The sequence below is a fragment of the Phocoena sinus genome, chromosome 20, assembly GCF_008692025.1.
Source record: "Phocoena sinus isolate mPhoSin1 chromosome 20, mPhoSin1.pri, whole genome shotgun sequence".
Lineage (NCBI taxonomy): Eukaryota > Metazoa > Chordata > Mammalia > Artiodactyla > Phocoenidae > Phocoena > Phocoena sinus.
In genome coordinates, this window is record NC_045782.1 from 15,467,852 (window position 1) to 15,487,874 (window position 20,023).

A 20,023-nucleotide genomic window follows, 5' to 3' on the forward strand; every position below is an offset into this window, starting at 1 on the left:
GGAAGACAGGAGGAGGCCCCGGGGCAGAGCCCAGAGCCCCAGCTTCTGGTGTCCACCCAGGTGAACCAGCGAGACTTTGAGTCAGAGAAGCGGCTCCGGAAAGACCTGAAGCGCACCAAGGCCCTGCTGGCAGATGCTCAGATCATGCTGGACCACCTGAAGAACAACGCACCCAGCAAGAGGGAGATCGCCCAGCTGAAGAACCAGGTACCTGCAGACAGGAAGTCATCAGCTTTCTCTCTCTCCCTCCTGCCCCTGTCAGTGGTTCTTGAGTCCTCGGGAAGGGAGGTGACAGGGAAGTGGGGAGAAGCCAGACTCCCCAGGGTCTGCGTATGCTATATGCATGACTGTCAAGCCCCGGATGGTATGGACGGGCCCAGCATCCACCTCCCCTGTCACGGGAGGAGATGCCGGTACACACACAACGCATCACAGCCCTGGGGTCTGAAGTAAACAGGGGAGAAGGAGAGCTCCTGGGTTCTCTCTCCCCTGCGAGCCTCCTGCACAGCCCTCCTGCCCCCAGGGAATGGCTGACGTCTCTCCCTGGGGCGGGGGTGGCTCTCTGTCCAGCTGGAGGAGTCAGAGTTCACCTGTGCAGCAGCCGTGAAAGCGCGCAAAGCAATGGAGGTGGAGATCGAAGACCTGCACCTGCAGATTGACGACATCGCCAAAGCCAAGACGGCGGTGAGGATGCGGGGTGTGCCGGGCCAGATTTGGGAGGAGCTGAGGGAGAATGGAGCTGTGACAGTGGCTGCTTTTACCCCAAACAGGGCTCATTCCCCAGCCCGGTCCCTTCACGCCAGGGCTTTCTGCGGCGAGAGCGGGCCTCCCCTCCTCTGCCTCTCCCCACTCAGAGCAGAGGCCTGGGAGGGGATGAGGTGGAAGAGGGAGCCAGCAAGGGCCCATCTCCCTGTTTAACCACCTGTCTGTGGGCGCTTGGCCACAGGCCCCGACACCATAAATAAAGGCAGCAAATGTGGCTGAGGGATGTAAACAGGTACCTAGAGATTAGCAGAAGCACCGATAAGAAGATGGGATGGCTCCGTTTCCCTCCCCTGCCCCTGGCCAGCCCACTGACAAGCCCAAGCGGCAGCTAATTAGAGCGCTTATTTAATGCCTTGCTTTTAATTCCCCACCTCTCCCACGGCCCATCCATTGGCCGAAAACTCATTACTGGGATACGGCCATCGGTACCTCCTCAGGCAGGGAATGGGGCAGGGGAGGAGGCTGGGCTTGGCTCTGGGCTCCCTGGCCCCCCAACTAGTCACCTGGCTGCTGAGAGATGCCAATCTCCTGGGCTTGATTTATCCCCGTGACATTTATGCTCCTCAGCAGTTTTCAGGTGAGTAATTCAAATTCCTTAATTGTGTTAAAAAGGGCTGTTATAAAATTACCATTTTATTTAAATGCGAGTTAATAAATTTCTTGGCGGAGTCTTCCGCAGCTCCCCACGTCCCGGTAACAAGATGGATGGGGCAGAGAAGGAGCCAATGCAGTCATTTTGGTTTGGAATTACAGGCTAATAGATTCATTCATTTCCTGAAGCTGCTGTTGGCTGTCTCTTCTCCTCCCCCTGCCAGGAGTGGACTTGGCTGTGGGCGCTGGATGGCCAGGGAGCAGGCAGTCCCAGGAGAAACATGCCAGGAGAGTTTCACAGATTTGAGGGGTCCTTCCTTGGGGCCTGAAGGGGGCAGAGTGCGCACAGGTTAGGGCCTGAACACTAGTGCTAGGACGATGGGTCCTTGGTTCTGGACAGACCTTTTCTGCCTTCTCATTAGCCTCCAAAGAGCTGTCAGAAAGCAGCTGTCATTTAGCCCAGGGTCTGCCTGAGCTGCAGAGACAGCCCTTTTCCCTCAGCTCCCTGGCCCACAGCAGGACAGGCAGTTCCCCGAGCATCATTGGTCCTGGAACCTCCTCCAGCGGGTGGACCTGGCCCTATCATCACCCCGTCCCACTGGAGGCGGCCTAGGGAGGTTCAGTCTTTCCACCAAGGGCCATCAGGCAGGCCAGGCCTGATGCTCTCTGATCTGTCTTCACCTCTGTCCAGCTGGAGGAGCAGCTGAGCCGCCTTCAGCGTGAGAAGAATGAGATGCAGAGCCGGCTGGAGGAGGATCAGGAGGACATGAACGAGCTGATGAAGAAGCACAAGGCAGCCGTGGCTCAGGTACCCTGCCCAGGAGTGCCCCGCCGCGCCCTGCAGAAGCACCATCCCCTGGTCCTCCTCTAGGTCCCTGGCACAGCCTCTTCTTCGGGGGGGTCATGGTGCCTGTGTGCCCTGGCCTCAGTGAGGGGTGGGGTGGGATGGATTTGGTGCTCATGGGGGATCCTGCTTCAGCACCCTCTCCTTTCCCAGGCCTCCCGGGATCTGGCTCAGATGAATGATCTCCAAGCTCAGCTAGAAGAAGCCAACAAAGAGAAGCAAGAGCTACAGGAGAAGGTGGGGACCAGGGTCTCCCTTGGCAGAGAGAGGGTGCCAGGGTCACTGTGTGTGGGGACCAACTCCCAAGCTCACAGGCAAGCACGTGCTTCTCTCTGCCATCAGTCAGCGTCAGCAAGTGCAGAGGCCGAGGCTTGGAGCCGTGTCGCCATAGCAGACGTTTCGGCTTCGGCTGCCTCATTTCACATTTCTATGCCCTCTCTGGTCCTTAGCTTTCTCTTTTCTCTCCAAAGGGCAAAATCTGTGCTCGCGCAGGGCCGGGTGGGGAATGCCCCTGGCTCGGGGCCCCATCCTTCCACCTCCCTGTGCATCCCTCCCTCCCTCCCTCAGCCTTCTAGTCACCATGGTGATCTTGCTGGGGGGTGGGGAGAGAGAGAACCTGCCCCTTCCCTTTCCAGGCTCAGTTCTTTCTTCCCTTCCTGCCCCTCCCCCCCAACCCCACAGCTACAAGCCCTCCAGAGCCAAGTGGAGTTCCTGGAGCAGTCCATGGTGGACAGGTCCCTGGTGAGCAGGCAGGAAGCTAAGATCCGGGAGCTGGAGACACGCCTGGAGTTCGAAAGGACCCAAGTGAAGCGGCTGGAGGTGGGTGCACACTTCCCCGGCCAGTCCTCAGCAAGCAGGGTTGAGCGGCCCCAGCGGCTGGAGCCACGCATGCTCAGCAGGGCCCGGCAGGCCCGCAGCCACTCTGCTCCACGGAGGCCTCTGCCAAGCTGCCAGGCCAGCTGACGGGGCGGGTGCCTTCTCCCCCGCTCACCAGGCCTGCTCTCTGGGCACCGCGGAGCCTGCCCGCTTTACATTCTGACCCTGTGCTTGCTTTCTGCCAAGGGACCAGAGCAGCTTAGCTTTTCGTCTTCATGTTTTCCTCCACCGTGGACTCCCCCCCACCCCCGCCGCCGGTCCCCTCACTCGCTCTCCGGCAGGGTCATAAATATGCAGCGGACGGCGCCACTTCTGCAAGGGCTGGAGTCTGTCCTCTCATCTCACTCGCTCGCTCTTTCTCTCCCTCCCACTTTTTATTCCCTTTTTTCCTCAGTTCTTCCCATGCTTGCATTCTCTGCCTTTTCTCCTTCCCTCTTCATTTTCCTCCATTTTGGCCCCATTTTTCCTTCTCCCTCTATTTTCTCCCCAATCTCATTCCCTTTCTTACCCTGACCTATTTCTTCCTTTCTCCCCATCCCATTTGTCGTCTCCCTCTACTTTTCACCCTCTTCCCTTCGACCCTTCTCCTTTTTCTGGTCACCTCCATCTTCCCTTTCCACCCCTCCTTCTCCCCAACTGTAATCTCCAACCTCCACATTTAGTCCTTTCGGTTCCACCCTCCTGAAGCCAGCGTGCTCCAGCCCCTCCCTCTCCAGCAGAGCAGGTAGGAAGAAAGAGGCCAGCAGAATGATATCTCTGGGTTTACACCCCTCTCACCCTATTTTAAGTTCTCCTTCTCCATCCCAAGCATGTAGACATCTGTCTGAGCACTGACAGGGCTTCATGAGAAGTATGTTCATGGTGTGGGTGCTGAGGAACATCCCTGCCACCTCCCCACTCACCCCTGAGTCGGTGGAGCAGGAAGGAGGGTGGGGATGGAAATAGGTGACTATGGAGCTGGGAGTGGGCCTCGGAGGGCATTAGCACCCTTGACCTTCAAAGAAAATATGGCTGGACCTCCCAGGACAGAGTCACAGTCCTCCGGCGAGCTAGAGAGAGTGAAGGAGACTTAGTAATAGTCCACGTTCTGCCTTGGTAATATTTTGATCCACGTTTTACACACAGGAAGGGTTAAGTAGGTTGCCTAAGGCCCCAAAGCTATCAAGGGGCAGAGGAGGCCACTGGTCTGGTGGATGTAAAATAGGACAGACCTGCTGCACTTGCCTCCTTTTCTCGTGGGCCCCAGTCCCTTTCCTCAACTCTCTCATTTTCCCTTCTGCTCAGAAAGGCAGTACCGTGGTTTAGATGCACAGAATGTTAAACACATACAGCCCTTAGACATGTAGCCTTATTTTAGAGACATAGAGGCTGGGGGCTGAGAGTGGCGACCCCACGGCCAGTCAGTGGTAGAACCAAGGATTAGGACCAGAAGCAGCGTTCTTCCCTCACGCTCTGCCCCAATCTCCAGGGCTTTTTTTGCTCAGCGTCCTATGGCATAGAAGGGGAAAATGTGTTCACGTTTCGGGGGAAAGAGAGATTCATCAGGCTTAGAGGAATGGCTTTGTGTTTGGCACGTGATGACTGCTCAGTCTCCTCCTCATCCAGAATTCTGCCGTTTACTTCCGAGCACAGGCCCTAGCCTTTGGAGCTTCTGGGTTTAGGGTCTCTGAGGGAAACCCTGCTGCCCGTGGAGGCACCACACCTGGCATCAGTGTGGACAGGCCCAGACTCTAGCTAGAGCTCTCCTCCGACCTAGGTGGTGATAATGATGATAATAGCACTTTTCGTCTTCCAGAGTCCCTTCACATGCATTACTTTATTCGGGCCTTAAAAGACCCCTGGGGAATAGGTGTTATTCTCCCTTTTTCACAGAAGGACAAAGGAAGTCACCTCCGAGGGCTTTCGTTGCTTGCCCACCTAGCCAGTGAGCGGGGCAGCCGGAGCTGGACCCGGGTCTCCTGAGTCTGGAGCTCTGCCACACCCCGCTCTCTGCCTGGCTGATGGGTCCCTCTTCCCACCTCCCTGTCCAGAGCCTGGCCAGCCGGCTCAAGGAGAACATGGAGAAGCTGACCGAGGAACGGGATCAGCGCACGGCGGCTGAGAACCGGGAGAAGGAGCAGAACAAGCGGCTACAGCGGCAGCTCCGGGACACCAAGGAGGAGATGGGCGAGCTTGCCAGAAAGGAGGCCGAGGCGAGCCGCAAGAAGCATGAACTGGTAATGCCCCCTACCCACGAGGCCTGAGGCTGGCGGCCCTCTGAGAAGCTGCTAAGCACACACCTCACCCGTGGGCTTGTGGAGGTGGGCTGCAAAGAAAGCATGGTTTAATTCTAAACCAGAATTAGAGGGAAGAGAACGTGTCAAGAACACAGTCCACAAAGCCTCAGGGCAGGCCAGGGGCCAAGGGTGGTACGGAGTCTCCGTCAGGCCTCAACAGCCCAGCAACAGCAGAGCAGAGAAAGCTCTGCAGGTTCTCAGCGGCACCCACGTAGCTGCTGCCTGGCCCAGGGAGACTGGAAGCCGGCCTTTTCTGGGGCAGCTGGGTGAGAGACTGCCCTCCTGTGGACTGGACTGCCCCCTCTCCCTCCTAGGAGATGGATCTGGAGAGTCTGGAAGCTGCTAACCAGAGCCTACAGGCTGATCTGAAACTGGCGTTCAAGCGCATCGGGGACCTGCAGGCCGCCATTGAGGACGAGATGGAGAGTGATGAGAACGAGGACCTCATCAACAGGTGAGGGGCCTCTATGGCAACCGTGGCCGGCTTGGAGGCCCTCTTGACTGCCTCCAGACCAGGTAGAACAGCTGCAATCTGGGTCTCCCCACCACTGAGCCTCTAGCCCACCATTGCCCTCACTGCCAGACCCCAGCATGGACCCTGTCCTGCAGCAGCTGAGGGCTGGACAGCTGCTGCCCGGGTGAGACACCCCCCTACTTCCTCCCTGTCCTTCTCCCCAGGCCTCCCAGGGACCTGGCTCTCCAGCTCTGCCCATTCAAGATGAGTTATTCCCCCGTTTAGCTGCATTTCTGATGGCACCTGCCCCACTCTGGGGAGAGCAGAGATTTAAGGGCCCTGGTGCCTTGTTACCGTGCCAGAGCTTTTCTCACATAAGACCCACCCAGGGAATGGTTTAGCAGAGAGATTTGTAGTCTTAGGCCGAGGAGGAAGTCTCGAGGCAGGCAGACTGGCAGTGGGGGTGGGGTCAGACCCTGGAGAAGCTCCCAAGGCTGCCCTGAGCAGACTCCCCCAGACTTGCCCCCATCCCACCTGAAGGCCGAGGCCCCATCCTGCTCCTGGGATGCCCGGGGAGCCTGCTCCTTTAGGGTAGGGGAATGATGCCCCAGGCAGCCTGGACTGCCCTCTGAGGACAGCACTGTCCCACCTCCTGGTCTCAGCCAGCCAGAGCCTTGTCTTGCTGAGGAAGGAGGGGTCCTCGGCTGAGAGGTCCACCTTGGTTGACTTTTCTGTGTTCTTCCGGCCCCCTTGCCCACCATTTTCTTTCTGTTTCCAGTTTGCAGGACATGGTGACAAAGTATCAGAAAAGAAAGAATAAACCGTGAGGACTGGAGCGCACGCGCTCTCTGCCTCTCCTCGCGTGGTGTCTAACCTCCCCCTAACCCTGGGCTCCCGCCCTGCTGCATGTCGCATGTGGACACACAGCCTCCTCTCCTCCTCTGAGCTAGTCCCTCATGCTAACACGGCTCACTCTGTCCCAAGGGAGGCAAGGGGGCAGGCCACGCCCTGTATCAGGCGAGGGGGCAGGCCGCGCCCTGTAGAGCGCAGGCAACAAGGGTGCGCTCCACCTGGAAGGCTCACTGGCCTCCACATCCTTGGTCGGCAGGATGGGGGCTCTGTCAGAAAGGAGAGCTCATGGGCTTCCCTGGTGGCGCAGTGGTTGGGAGTCCGCCTGCCGATGCAGGGGACACGGGTCTGTGCCCCGGTCCGGGAAGATCCCACATGCCGTGGAGCGGCTGGGCCCGTGAGCCATGGCCGCTGAGCCTGCGCGTCCGGAGCCTGTGCTCCGCAGCGGGAGAGGCCACAACAGTGAGAGTCCCGCGTACTGCAAAAAAAAAAAAAAAAGAAAAAAAAGAAAGGAGAGCTCAGCCTCATTGGGTGGTACCCACAGCCTGCCTTTGTGAGCCTCAGCCTCTGCCCCATCAGAAACCAAGTGTAGCCACTTCCCGGCCTCTTTCTCTGGGGAAAAGTCTGTTTGGGCTGGATTTATCCCCTTCCTTGGGCTCCTTTGGAGCCTGAGCTGCCTGAAAGAAGTGGGTATGTTTCATTTTGAAAGGTCCGCCACCTTCTTTTGGCAGACAAGGGTAGAAGGTGAGGGGCATCTAACCGTTACTTGTTGGGAGAAAGCATCCAGGCAGGGGAAGGGAACACAGCCAGATGTGTTTACTTTACTCTCCGCAGGCACCTTGGGCAGAAGGAGGCCCCAGGCGTTTGTGCTGCTGTCAGTCAGGTGGCCAGAAGCCCAGTAAATCCACCCCCTGTCCGTTTCCTTCTTTCTGGGTGGGAGCTGGGCAACTGGGGCAGATGTGCGGGCCCTCAGGCAGATCAGGGTGATCCTCCTTCAGGTCTGACAGGGCTGGTCTTTGGAGGTGGTTGTTCTAGCGCCGCTTTGGGTTTCCTCCCCCACTCTCTCTTGCCTGGCAGGCCTCCTCCCCTGGCCAGGATGGGCTGGCGGCAGCGCAAAGGACTCCGTGAGAGCTAATGATAAATGTAATAGTGTGTAACAGTGACAGAGGGCCACTGGAGCCCGGTTGTCACACGCAGTTAATATCCCCTGCCGTTCTTTCTCCGTTTGCTTGTTCCCCCGGGATTCAGCTCCCAGTTAACTAATAGCACATGAGCCTGGACATAAATTGTATTTGACACAAGGTTTAATTCCGACCATTTAAAATTTCAACTGCCCCCCGAGCCTGCCTGCCCCTGGAGTTTGTTTACGGGCCTGATTATTTAAGGAAAAGAATCCAAACATCCTCTATAGGCTTGAAACTAAAGGGAAGGCAAGGGCAGGCAGGCCAGCTTCTCAACCCATTCGCTGCTCTGAATGTCAGGAGGCAAATTCATATTCTGGGCCCATGACTGTCTGTCCCCTGTGTGTTCTAGCCCTGCCATCCTTGGGCTGGAGGAGCTTCGAGGACTGATAAAATGCGCATTTCAGATCATATTCTAAACCACTGCACACACACACACCAGTGTGCACTCATGCAGGCACACAGGGCCTGCAGTCCTAGCCAGGTTCCTGCTGACGGCAGAGGGGGTCTTTTCCTCAGCAGCTCTGGGCCCCTGCTCCAAGTTATTGAGTGAGTGTGCTAAGGCAGCCAGAAAAATAATGTTTCGATTTACTTAGAGATACAGTTGTTGTTGCCATAACCCTAATGAAAGCAGTAAACAGCACAGTATTAAGGGAGATTTATACAGAAACGCTTTTAACATGTAGACATAGATTTTGCAATGCATACAGCAGCTCCTTTCTAATGACAATCAGTATGGTTACGAACGGCGGTGATAAATTACAGGCTCTGAAGGAGGTTTTTTGCACGGGTGTGTAAGTCAGGTGGTATTGGCGTTCCACAGGGCCCGTGCACCATAGTAAATCTGCCAGGCTCGAACAGGCACAGGGCTTGCATTAGCCGTTTCAGGGCTGTCTGCTAAACTCCTGTTTAACCGGGGCATCAGCCAGCCTGGTCTTTGTTATAATTCTGTATTTGACGGAAGCCCATAAAATAGGCTTCTTTATTCCCCTCCCCACGAGTCATGCTGGCTCATCCCCAGAACAGAGTCTGGTGGCTTCTTCTGTGTGTGTGTGTATGTGCATACACACCCGCACGCACGTGCGCGCACGCGTGCACACCTGTATGGCTATTTATTCAAGAACATAAATCAGGAATGGGGCTGCTCCTGTTGACACAGATGAAAGGAAATTTATATCAAGGAGCAATCCTAGCATATCCATAGCAGGGAACGTGGTGAGCAGACATCTTGCAGAATTCTAGAAGCAGTCTCACTCAGAAGCTATATCTCCAAGCCCCTGCTGCTGTGTAAGGAGGTCACCGTGATTCCAGCATCAGAATTTGACTCCTTTGGGCTTTCTTGCAAGTCGAGAGGGCTCAGGCCAGCTTGGCCAGAAAAAAGCCCTGGGGGAGCAAGAGCTGGAGGCTTCCTGAGGGTGGAAGAGGAGACTGGGAGGGACAGAGCCCTTGTCTGGGATTTCTGGGCCCCACTGGATCTCGAGGTGCAGCTTGAATCTCTTACGAAGCCCTCGGGAAATGCTGCGGTCCCTGCCTTGTCCTTTCTGTTTCTTAAGGGCCAAGGGGAGTCGCAGGATGGGTCTGCGATATGGCCTATAGTGCCCAAGTTGGCAGTGCATCAGCTCAGGAGACTCCGGGTTCAAGCTCACTCGAAGTCATGATGAAGCCCTTCTATTCTCTGGTCCATCACCAGCAGCCCAGCTCTTACAGCAAAGGCATGGAAAGTGGCAGCAGCTGTAGCCACATTTTTGGGAACAGGCAGACAAGAACAGCAGAATAGGCCTCAGGGAGGAGCTGAAGGGCCCAGGATTCCTCTTTTTAACCAGAAGCCATTTAGCTGTAATTGATGAAGGGACGGTCTCCCTGTCGTTCTCACTGGATTGGTTGGCTGCACAGTAGCCTGTCACAGAAAGTGGGGTGGAGGTGCCTCCGTGCTCCTCAGGGTCTCCTCGGTGGCTGTCACACAGTGCGGCCTGCTGAGCGGGGCAGGGTCCTTGTGGATGGTGCGCTCCTCCATCTGACTTCTCTTGTTCTCTCTGACTCACTGACGCGCATGCTGCCCTGCATCCCACCCCCACCCAAGACAAACTTGCTTTGCCACTTCGGTGCTGCCTCCTGGGCCACCAGGTGATCACCTCTTCCCAGCCTTGCCTACCTTTCTGCTCCTCATCCCACAGCGAGGGGGACTCAGATGTGGACTCAGAGCTGGAGGACCGGGTCGACGGGGTCAAGTCATGGTTGTCCAAGAACAAGGGGCCTTCCAAGGCGGCTTCCGATGATGGCAGCTTGAAGAGTTCTAGGTGAGCGTGTGGCCTTAGGTGGGAGGAAAGGCCACCTCGTGCCCCTGGGATGGATGAGCAGCGCCTTGATCCCAAAGAGGGTGGGCCTCACGCCACCTGCGTCTCTCCCTTGCCTGGTATGTGCGTGAGGGGCCCAGGCCTGCCCCTGGCACATGGGATGAGCACAGGAGGCCTGGTTTCTTCTTAGTCAGGGTCTGCAGCACCCTTAATTTTCCGAGGTAATGTTTTCCTACCGGGCTTCAGGGCTTTGGTTTGGTGTAGGTTTAACTTCATCCCCACTTATTCATTCAACAGATGTTGAACGAACTACCTGATGGTTTGGGCCCTTGGAATCAAGACTGAAATGGGGCACAGGGGGACTCTGGATCCCACACCCTGGACAAGGCCAGTCCGGGCTGGCTGTGGACCTCTGAGGTCTTAGTAGGAATAGCAGCATAAAAGGCCCCAATTCCCCTGACTTCCCTGTCACAGCTACAGACACATTTCTGTCTTTCTCTGCCCACTCTCTTCTTCTTCTGGTCTCTTCACTCGCCCTCCACCATGCTTTCTGCTAATACCCATCCACTGGGGGAACTTGCTCCCCTATTTTCCAGCCCAGTCACAGTCTTCTGATCACACAGGCAGCTAGCTACCCCTGAAATCCAGGTCTCCAATTCCCATCCCTCACCTACAGGCCAGCCAGGGTCCTCTGCTCCCACCCCTCCCGTGGCCACTTCCCTGCTGACTCCGCCCTCCCAACTCAGAGCCATCCTGATCCCCCAGGGCTCACCTTTCCACCTCCTCCCAGAGAGCGCTGGGTGAGCTGGGTAGAAAAAGGAATCCCTCTCCTCCTCTAGCTCCCCCGAGGCCCCTTCCCAAGTCCAGCCCCTCACCGCAAGCACCCAGCGGCCCCCTCTAATTGGTTTAATTTACTCGGCCAAACAACATTTTGTTATTGGAGATAATGCCACCTTCCCCGCCCCACTGCCATTCACCACGGCGCAGCACCAGGCTCCAGGTAGTCGACAATGAAATAAATTGAACTAAACGTTTTCGAGGGGAAAAAGTGATGAAACAGAACAATAGTCTAATTTACATGACATTCTCCATGAAGCTATTTTCACTGACGCAAATTATTTTGCTTCATTTCCTCTGACGCTCTCACGGCCACTTTGCCAGGGCTGCTGCCAAGTTCTCCTCCCTTCTCCCTCCCCCGGTGTCTTTATTCTCTATGTTTAATGCTTGTTTCTCTCTCTCATTCTCTCTCTGCTGCTGCTAATCCACTCCCGGTTCTCCCCTCCCTGGCCTCACCCCCGCACAGCAGAGCGGCCCTCAACACCCTGGGGAAGGAGGGCAAGGGGGTGGAGGAGAGGCCGGCCTCCGTGCTGAGCTCCCTGAGCTATCGGAAGCGGCTCACCCTGAAGGACTCCATCGGGGGCACTGGGGATGAGGATTCGCTTTTCACCACCCTGAGCGAGCGGCCAGCCTCCCCCGAGAGGCCCCCCCGGAAGGCCCGCGGGGGCCCCAGGGAGGAGCCGGGCCTGGGCAGGAAGTCCGAGGAGCCTGAGGAATGTGGCTCCGTCTTCTCCGGGGTCAGGGGCTGCTCTAGCCGGGGGCTGGAGAAGCCGTGGGGCTCAGACTTTGACCGGGCCTCGGCCATTTCTGCGGCCGTCAGCCGGGCCTCCTCGGCCACACAGCGTGGCTCCGGCGAGGATGGGGCCTGCTCCTCCATGAGCTTCTCGCTGTCGGGCTCCCCAAGTTCCCGCCGCAGCACCTCGAGGCTCGACAGCCTGTCAAGGACCCTCAGCCCTTCCTTGGGCCGGGCCTCAGCCCTCAGCCGGGAGAGCCCCGATTCCCACCTGTCCCTGGGCCGGAGCTGCCTGGATGATTGGGACGATGGAGCCAGTGTGGCCTTGAGTGAGGCCCGCTCACAGTATAGCTACCCATCCCTGGCCCGCAGTCTGTCGGTGCCACCCCAGCCCCGCATCTCCGCCTCCACCACGGATGAGTCTCTCGACTCCAGTGTCCGCCCCATCAGCCGTCACTCCTACCTAGACCCAGACCTGGAGGCTGCCATCCACGAGGTCTTGAGCTACAAGCCCGTCCCGTTCCACCGGAGCAGCCTGGAGCCTGACTCTGAGGAGGATGACCGGAAGAGCATCCAAAGTACCCGGAGCGCCCAACTGGGCCCCCCGGCACGAGCCACCAGTATCCGCCGCTCAGCCTCTGCTGCGGACGTCTCTCGGTCCCGCAGCAGCCGGAAGAGCCGGAGCAAGAGAACGAGCAGCTCCAGCTCCAGCTCCGAAGATTCCTCGGAGCACAGGCGGCGGAAGAAGGGGAGCTCTCGAAAAAGCAAGAAGAAGTCCAAATCGAGAAGGAAGAGAACAGAGACGGAGTCTGAGTCCTCCTCATCGACATCCAGTGACTCCACTGTCTCAGGCCACAGCCGCTCGAGCGTGAAGAAGGGCCCGGCTGCGGAGGACAAGGAGGCTGGGCAGGCGCGCCGACAGTCTCGGAAGGAGGAGAAGAAGCGCAAGAAAGAGGTGGACAGCCTGATGATGCGGTACCTGTACCGCCCCGAGAGCGACTAGTGCAGTAGGTGGCACCTGGCGTGGAGTGCAGAGCATGGTGTGTGCCGCTTGGTGTGAACTAACGTGCTCCCGTCCCACCCGCCACCACCCAGGCCCCTTCCTGCATTCCTCGCGGGCAGGCCTGGCCTCGGAGAGCCTCCTGGCTACCTCAGAGAGCGCGGGCCAGCTGAGCTGAATAGTCATTCTGAGCCCTGAGCCCAGTCAGCTGAACTCGCTGGTGATGTCCGTCACAGCTCCCACTTATCAAGTCCTAACCCTGGGCCAGGGACCACCCCCCACCCCCACCCCCGCCAGATACGTGCCATATTTTATTCACTTAATCCTCACACTAACCCCACAACAAATGTCTGATTAGCCCCATTTTATAGAACAAGAAGCCGAGGTTCAGGGAGGTTAAGTTATTTGCCAAGGTTACATAGCTGGTAAGTGATGTTGCCACGATCTGAATGGAGTCTATTCAGCTTGCCCTCAACTACTCCATACGACCCAAGGCAGAGCACATGGGCAAAATGTTTCCTCTGTGTGTCTGGCAGCACCCGCATGGAACTTCCATCCATGACCCTGACACGCTGGGCCCAGGAAAGGGCTCTAGCTGACCCCCGGGCGTGGGTTGGTACATCACTGGCCATCAGCTATGAAGGGGCCTTTTGCTCAGCCCTCCCCCGCCTGCAGTGTCACCCTCCTCTCTGGCATGCGTCTCGAGCCTAAGAGTGCAAGGCTTACAGGGCTGCAGCGCCCACACCACCGCACCCTGCAGCAGACCTGGGGATGCCTGACTCTCTCCCCACCCCTCCTACCCGAAGCCCACACATGAGCGTCACCTCATCTTAGCTCATCTTGTAAAGTTTTAATGAATAGAAATTAGCAGCTGCTGAGTGACAGCCCCCTCCTGGCTCTCCTGCCTCCCCCAGCCTTCTCCCTGTGGGAGGGAGATCTAGCTGTTAGGCCCTTTATGCCCACACCCCCACTTGGAAGAAAGGCGAAGACTGACTCACAGGAATACTATTGTTGCCAGTTTCCCTGGTGGGCGGTGACATTTGGATCACCCTGGTTATGTGAAGTTGTTTTTGGCATGGTACCCTCCCAGCGCAAGCTTGCTGCTTCCCAGGAGGTATGACCCCAGAGCGCAGGCCCCTGGGGCACGGGCAATGTTTCCTAGATGCATGAACTAACACACACCCCTGTCGCGTGCTAGTGGGCTTCTTGTGCAGTGGAGCAGCTGCCCGAGCACACTGTCAGCTTGGGCGGGGTTCTACCGAAAGGGACCAGTTTTGTTTTAAGGAATGGAGCCCATGGAAGTGAATGTTACCTGCAGCTATTTGGAGATGGTGATGGGATGGGATTGGGGGGATGGCATGGGGGAGGCGGAACTTGAACCCAGACCAGGCTCATGGCCAACTCAGATTCTGTGGGCCCTGAGCTGCTCAGAAACCAAGCCCTTGGGCTTACCCCTGCTCTGTCACTCCCCCCACGTGGCACATGGTTGCAGGATGCTCTGGGAAGAGTAGGAAGCATCTCAATTGCACTAGGGAGCCGTTGTCAGTACACAGTGAGAAAAGGCAGGGGTCATAATATTGTGTCTACCATCTCAGCCCTTCCTTCCGCAGCCCTGCTGAGTGCCCTGCTCCCCTAGCACGGGAAGTCAGCTGATGGGCCATGGGAGGAGGTTTGGAAAGCAGAGAGGGCCAGGCCCTTCCGAGCCCGGTACCAGTACCTGAAGAGGGAGACGTGGGCCTAGGCAGGCCATCCCACACCGACCAGCAACTGGTGGATTTCAGACCCCAGGGACTCAGCCCGTCATCACCCTTGACCCAGCAAGAACAAGAACACAGAAAGCCTGTTTCTTCCCTCAGCCAGCAGCACAGTTCTTGTCCACCAGGAAAACAGGAGTAGTCCTGAAACCCTACACACCGCCACCTCCAACAAGGATTGGATTCACTGCGGCCAGAGTGGGCACCAAGCCAGAAGCTAGCCACCCAGTAGAGAGCTGGCAGAGAAGGTCCAGGGGAGGGAGGACCTAGTTGGACTCAGCGTGAACTGGCTTTGGGTGAATAAACTGCCAAGAGTGGGGGCAGTTTAGCTTCCCACCCGGTGACGGGGCTCTGCAAGAATGCCGGACACTGAAAGCATCCATAGCAAAGGCAAGGAGAGGGGCTGCTCGCCCAGCGGGAATTAGCTGATGCACCAAATGGTTTGTGACAGTGTTGAGCAGGAGACACTGGCTCGTGAGGAGGAAAGCTTTTGAAACAATGTGGTTAAAATGTTCAAATTGCAGCCCTGACTCTTGCCCCGGGGAAGGGGGCCAGCTGCCTGCTGTTGACTCTCTGACAGCTGTGCCTGTAGAAGCCGCAAAGGAAACTGGCTAAAAGAGCACCCAGGGTGGGAGCAGGCGTGTCTCGTGGCTGCACAGAGCAGGGGAGAAAGGCCTGGCATTTAGCGCTCCCGGCTGCCTCTGCCACTGCACCCAGCATCTGGACGGAACAGCGTTGAAACCCCGCTGTCGTTCATCCAGGTGTCCGCCTGGCCGGCACAGGGATATGGAAGTGGGGTCCGCAGCTCCGCTCTGAGGAGAGGGGTGAGGATGGAAAGGAGCACCCCATTTGCCCCAGCCCTGGCACCTACCTCACCACCCCCCCTCCCCACAAAATTACCCCACTGTCTTTCCACAGAGCCATTCCTTCCTTTGCCCAACAGCAGACCTTAGCATTGGGTGCCCAGAAGTTCTGTCTAAACAAATGAAAATAAAATCAGGCTCCCGCTAATTCACGATTCAAACAATCCAAAAGCTAAAATAACCTCAGTTTTTTCTGTGTTTCACAGTCATCGTTGAGCTTTATAATTCTGTCCCTGAGACGTCCCTGAGTCCTTAAGTGCCTTTGGCCCATCAGAGTAAAACTCATTTATGTTCAGACTAGTTTATAGTAAATGTGTTCTGTGCTATTCTGATTCCTTTAAAAATGGTAATTCGTTCGTGAGAAATACGATAACTATTAACCACACTGCCCCATTCCTAAACCGTTTTGCATAATTGAACAAGCTCTTCTATCAGACTCTTCCATCTCCCCAGGGAGAGAGAAAGAGAGACCTGTCTTTACACACCCCCTGGGCTCTCGCCCAGGCCAGTGGGGAGAATGCAGGTTTCATCTGGTTTTCTCCTCAGGTCAGCCCGTCTGGCAGCAAGGTGGAGTCATCAAAAGGCTTTGAGGTCTAAGGTCCCAGGTTCAGATTTACACACTGGCTGTGTGACCTTGGGCAAGGTGCTTCGTCTCTTTGAACCAGCTTCCTCATGCCATTTCATGTGGTGAAGAATAAGATGGCACATCCAGAGTGCCTAAGACAGTGTCTCACATTACAGGAAATACTCAGTGACGAAATCCTTTCTTCAACACAGTTGGAAAAGCTGAGCATGGTTCTTTCTTGCAGAACGCTGTGTCCTCCTCTTTTGGTTTGGAGATAGAAGAACTTTGAAAGCGCTAATCAACAAGGGCCTTCCTCAGACTCTTAAATCAGAATTGTAGACAGTGGGATCACAGGATTCCTGTTTATCCTAGCAGAAGCTCTCTAGGATCTGGAAGCAGGGCTGTGTTCCTGAGATCACTGGGCAGGGAGGGGCCTGTTGAGTGCAGGGCACTGGTAGGGGTGGAGCCACCCCGGGCTGCATTTTCTCCAACATTGCTGAAATTACAGTGTACTTGGACTGGCAGAGGCAGTGGAGGCGGGAGGGGCAGGGGAAGGCTGCTCTAAGACTTTGGAAAAGAAAGAAAAGAGAAGGTGACTAGAGGTGGAAATGAGATCCCATCCATGCTCAACGCCATGAGTCTGCTCCATCCAGGGAGTAATGCTTCTTCATATCTTGGTCAGGGGAGAGCGAGAGGCTCCCACTGGCCTGATGAAAGCCTTGGGGTTGGATTATGGTACCAAGAAAGGGATGACTATGCCACCCTGAAGCAGAGGTCTTAACCAGCTCCTACATCCTGAGTCTCTATTCCTTGTGAGTAGATGATATCATGGTCAAGGGCAGAAACTCTCACCGGCCTTTGGAAAACCTGATTAGGAGGAAGGGTTATGATCTGGGAGTATTCAATGGGGAAAGCCCGTCCTTCTTAGAAGGAATCTTTTTGGGATTAACTTTACTAAGACAGGTTGTAGTCGTGTAATCACCAGACCTGCAGTCTCCAAGTCAATGCAGTCCATGGACTGCCTGTATCAGAATCTTCTGGGGAGGGAGTTGAAAATGCAGAATTCCTGCATTCCACCCAAGAGCTAGCAAATCAAAACTTCTCAGGGGAAGAACCCGGGGATCTTGCAGCCAATTCTTACGCACATTCAAGTTCGAGACCCACTGCTCTTCAGCATTGCTTTTCTCGGAGTTGTAAAAGGTTTCAGAGTCAAAACGATGTGCTCCTTTCTCTTACTACTCTGAGTATCTTCTGGGGAAGCTAGGAAAGTCTTCTACTTCTCAATTTGTGACAGGGTTTGGGGGGCCTCCTCAGGACCAAAGGCTTTTGGTGTGGAAGGTAAAGAGCATCCTTCCTCTGTGACCTCATTCCTCTCTCCCTGCAGCCCCACCAGCTACTGGAAGTCCCTTGCCCCTGACCGGTCAGATGATGAGTACGACCCTCTCGACAGCACCTCCAGGCCCCGATACTCCCACAACTATCTGAGTGACAGCGACACAGAGGCCAAGCAGACAGAGACCAACGCATAGCCCAGGGGAGTGGTGTGCACCCCTCCCACCCACGGCCTACTGCTGCCACGGCGCCTCTCCCGGGAAATGGCGGGGCACGGGTCTCCCCCACCTGACTGCTGATCTGCATGGGAAACACCCGACCCTCTTCGGTCAGGGGGCTTCCCAGGCTGTGGGTATCTGACGTTTCCACGTGGAAGAGGTGGAGGGAAGAGCAGTTCTGAAAAGAGAACTTTCTGCTCCTGCCTTGGGCCACCGTGGATGGCAGGTGGCTTGGCACTGCATACAGCCGGCAAGTTGACCTCCATCTCAGCCCCCTCCCCCCCGCCCGCTCAGGGACGGTGGACAGATTGCCTACTAGGACATTCTCGGGTTGCTGGGTCCATGGGGAGGAGTTTCGGGTGGGAACAGCAATTCCTTCCCCATGACTTGGGGGAGGGCTTTCTCTTCTCAGTGCCTGCTGTCTTATTACTTTTTAATTTAAATACCCAACCTCTCCATCACAGCTGCATCCCTGAGAGGGGGAGGGGGCTGTGGTGGCAGCTGGCCCGCCTCCCCGCACCGGGAATGACTAGGGGAACCTCAGCTTCATCTTTACTCTTAAGAGAGCAGTCCTTTCTCTGTGCAGCTGGAGAGACCCGTGAGCAGAGCTGGGCCCAGGTTCTTAAGAGTCCGTGTCGGGAGGGGCTCTCAGGTGCTTCTGGGTTCGAGCTGAGCAGGCCTACGCAGACGGGGGTGCATCTGTACCAGCCAGAACTTCCAGCCCCTACCCTTCTTTGTCTCATCAGTGTGTTAAGTGCAATGACCCCTTGAAGAGTAAACCCATTCCACCTAATGCCAATTCAGGGCTTATCCAAGCACTGCCTCCCTCCCCCTCTGTCCAAGTTGCCTGGATCACAAGCTCAGCTTGAGAGGGAAGGCCTTGGGTTGAGGGCTTGTGATCAGAAAAACTGAAGATGGAAGCTTTGGTCGGTACTGATGTGTATTAGATGCGAGTCCTCACCCTGTGTCCTGAGCCTGAGTCATTTTTCTTCTTCCAGTCGCCCTGCCCACACACACTTATCCCAGACATGACAACATGCAGACTGACAGTCCCAGCTCCCACCCTAAAGATCATCCCACCAACACCACCAGACGGGGGCCCAAGGGCAGTGCCTGGTGCCGCTCCCATCTGCTGTCTCCCCTTCTCTCCTGCAATTGGTTTGTACTCATTGGGCTGTTCTCTCTTCCCCTGCTTACCTGATGTATGGAAATAAATGTCCTTTTTCTCCTGGCTCTGACAATTTTCCTGCCTGTTCCTTCAGGTTCAGGTAAAGTCCAGGGGTGGTCACAGGGGAGCAGAGTGAGGACCCTGATGGGGAGCTGGGGGAATCACCCTCATCCCTGACCTGCTCCCACATCAGACCAGTGCTGCTCAGAGAGCTTGGCAGGTCATCTGGAGCAGGCGGAGGCAGTGGATGAGAGGGCTGGTCAAGGAAGACACAAACCCCACCTTTTAAGAGCCTGTGGATTGTAATTCAGGTTGGCAGAGCCGTCCAGGCCTTGGCCTACCCTGGCCTCCACTTGGGAATGTTGAGGTCCCTGTGATTGTTAAATCTTGCCAATTACAGAGATCCTATCTTCTCTCTCTCTCTCTCTCTCTCTTTTTAAGTTTAGTCATCCCAAAGATGACTTTCTGATCAGAACTCTCTCTGGCCTCCAACCCCATTGGCCACGGGGCAACTTGAATAGGCTGGGCGTGCCGGCTTCTCCACGCTGCTCAGTCTCTGCCTTCATGCCCCAGTCCACACGTGGTTCCCTCACTGACAGCTGAGAGGCAGTGGGCAAGAAACAAATGACTCCCTCCTCCTCCTCCTTTACCTTCTGTAACGTGACCAGTTATAATCCCTGCGTGCATGAAGTATTTACAGCTGGCCGATCAGGCTCCTCTGGTTTGGACAGGTAGGCAAGAAAGGGTATCAGGCAGGCCTGATGCTGACGCTCTGGTGATGGCACCCACCCAGAAAGGGGCAAGAAAGGGAAAGAGGGGGAAATGTCATCCTCAAAATGAATGGGAGAGAAGTGTGAAGTGGCTGCATCTTGAACAAAAGAAACTGCCCCCAAGGTGGAATAGAGAAGGTAGTCAAAGTGAAGTCACTTTTTTTTTTAAACTGCTGGCTCCTCATGTTCAGTTCTGTCACTCACATCTTTAACTCCTGCTTTCAGATAGCTCGGTGCACTTTTTTCCTCGCAGGAACTAGTGTGACAAAAGTCCCTGCTACCTACAGACAAGATCCCAACTCTGCTCACCCACACTGACTCAGGCCTTTGGTTAATTATTGATAGAAAGTCCCAGCATCAACCTCTAATAGCCTTCCCTGGGGCGGAGGGCTTTGTTCAAGTCAGAAAATATGTATTATTCATCTGCTCATTCACTCAACAGTCAAATATTTCATAACTGCCGCTATGGTCTAGGCACTGTTCTAAGTGCTGGGGATGGGTGAGGTCCCTTCCTTCAAGAAGCGGATATTCTAGTGGAGGAGTTAAACACAAAAAATATGTGTGTCTAACCTCCTAATATGTGCAAGCTTTGGGTGAGTAGAAAGGAGTACATCATAGTGTTTGTCCTCCAGGGGCTCATGTGTTAGGGTTAG

General features: G+C 55.9%; 2 protein-coding genes across 9 annotated transcripts in view; both read left to right on the plus strand.

Annotated features, from left to right (window-relative positions):
• MYO18A (myosin XVIIIA) overlaps positions 1 to 18,665 on the plus strand; it is a 94,279-nt gene extending 75,614 nt beyond the window's left edge. For 3 of the 8 annotated variants that reach the window (XM_032615526.1, XM_032615527.1, XM_032615528.1), the window contains 10 exons: positions 61 to 207; positions 571 to 684; positions 2,048 to 2,164; positions 2,354 to 2,437; positions 2,882 to 3,019; positions 5,107 to 5,292; positions 5,667 to 5,806; positions 6,585 to 6,629; positions 10,011 to 10,133; positions 17,267 to 18,663. In XM_032615526.1, coding sequence (XP_032471417.1) covers positions 61 to 207; positions 571 to 684; positions 2,048 to 2,164; positions 2,354 to 2,437; positions 2,882 to 3,019; positions 5,107 to 5,292; positions 5,667 to 5,806; positions 6,585 to 6,629; positions 10,011 to 10,133; positions 17,267 to 17,411 — 1,239 coding nt within the window. In that variant the 3' untranslated portion in view covers positions 17,412 to 18,663. Of the gene's footprint in view, positions 1 to 60; positions 208 to 570; positions 685 to 2,047; positions 2,165 to 2,353; positions 2,438 to 2,881; positions 3,020 to 5,106; positions 5,293 to 5,666; positions 5,807 to 6,584; positions 6,630 to 10,010; positions 10,134 to 14,310; positions 17,240 to 17,266 lie in introns of those variants that run through there. The other 5 variants (XM_032615533.1, XM_032615532.1, XM_032615529.1 and 2 more) reach the window with 3 other exon arrangements.
• Positions 17,623 to 18,665, plus strand: TIAF1 (TGFB1-induced anti-apoptotic factor 1). Its single transcript, XM_032615534.1, is given in 3 exon segments — positions 17,623 to 18,098; positions 18,101 to 18,226; positions 18,229 to 18,665. Coding segments are annotated over 3 exon segments (666 nt in total). The 5' UTR covers positions 17,623 to 17,651; the 3' UTR covers positions 18,322 to 18,665.
• Positions 18,666 to 20,023: the final 1,358 nt, after the last annotated feature.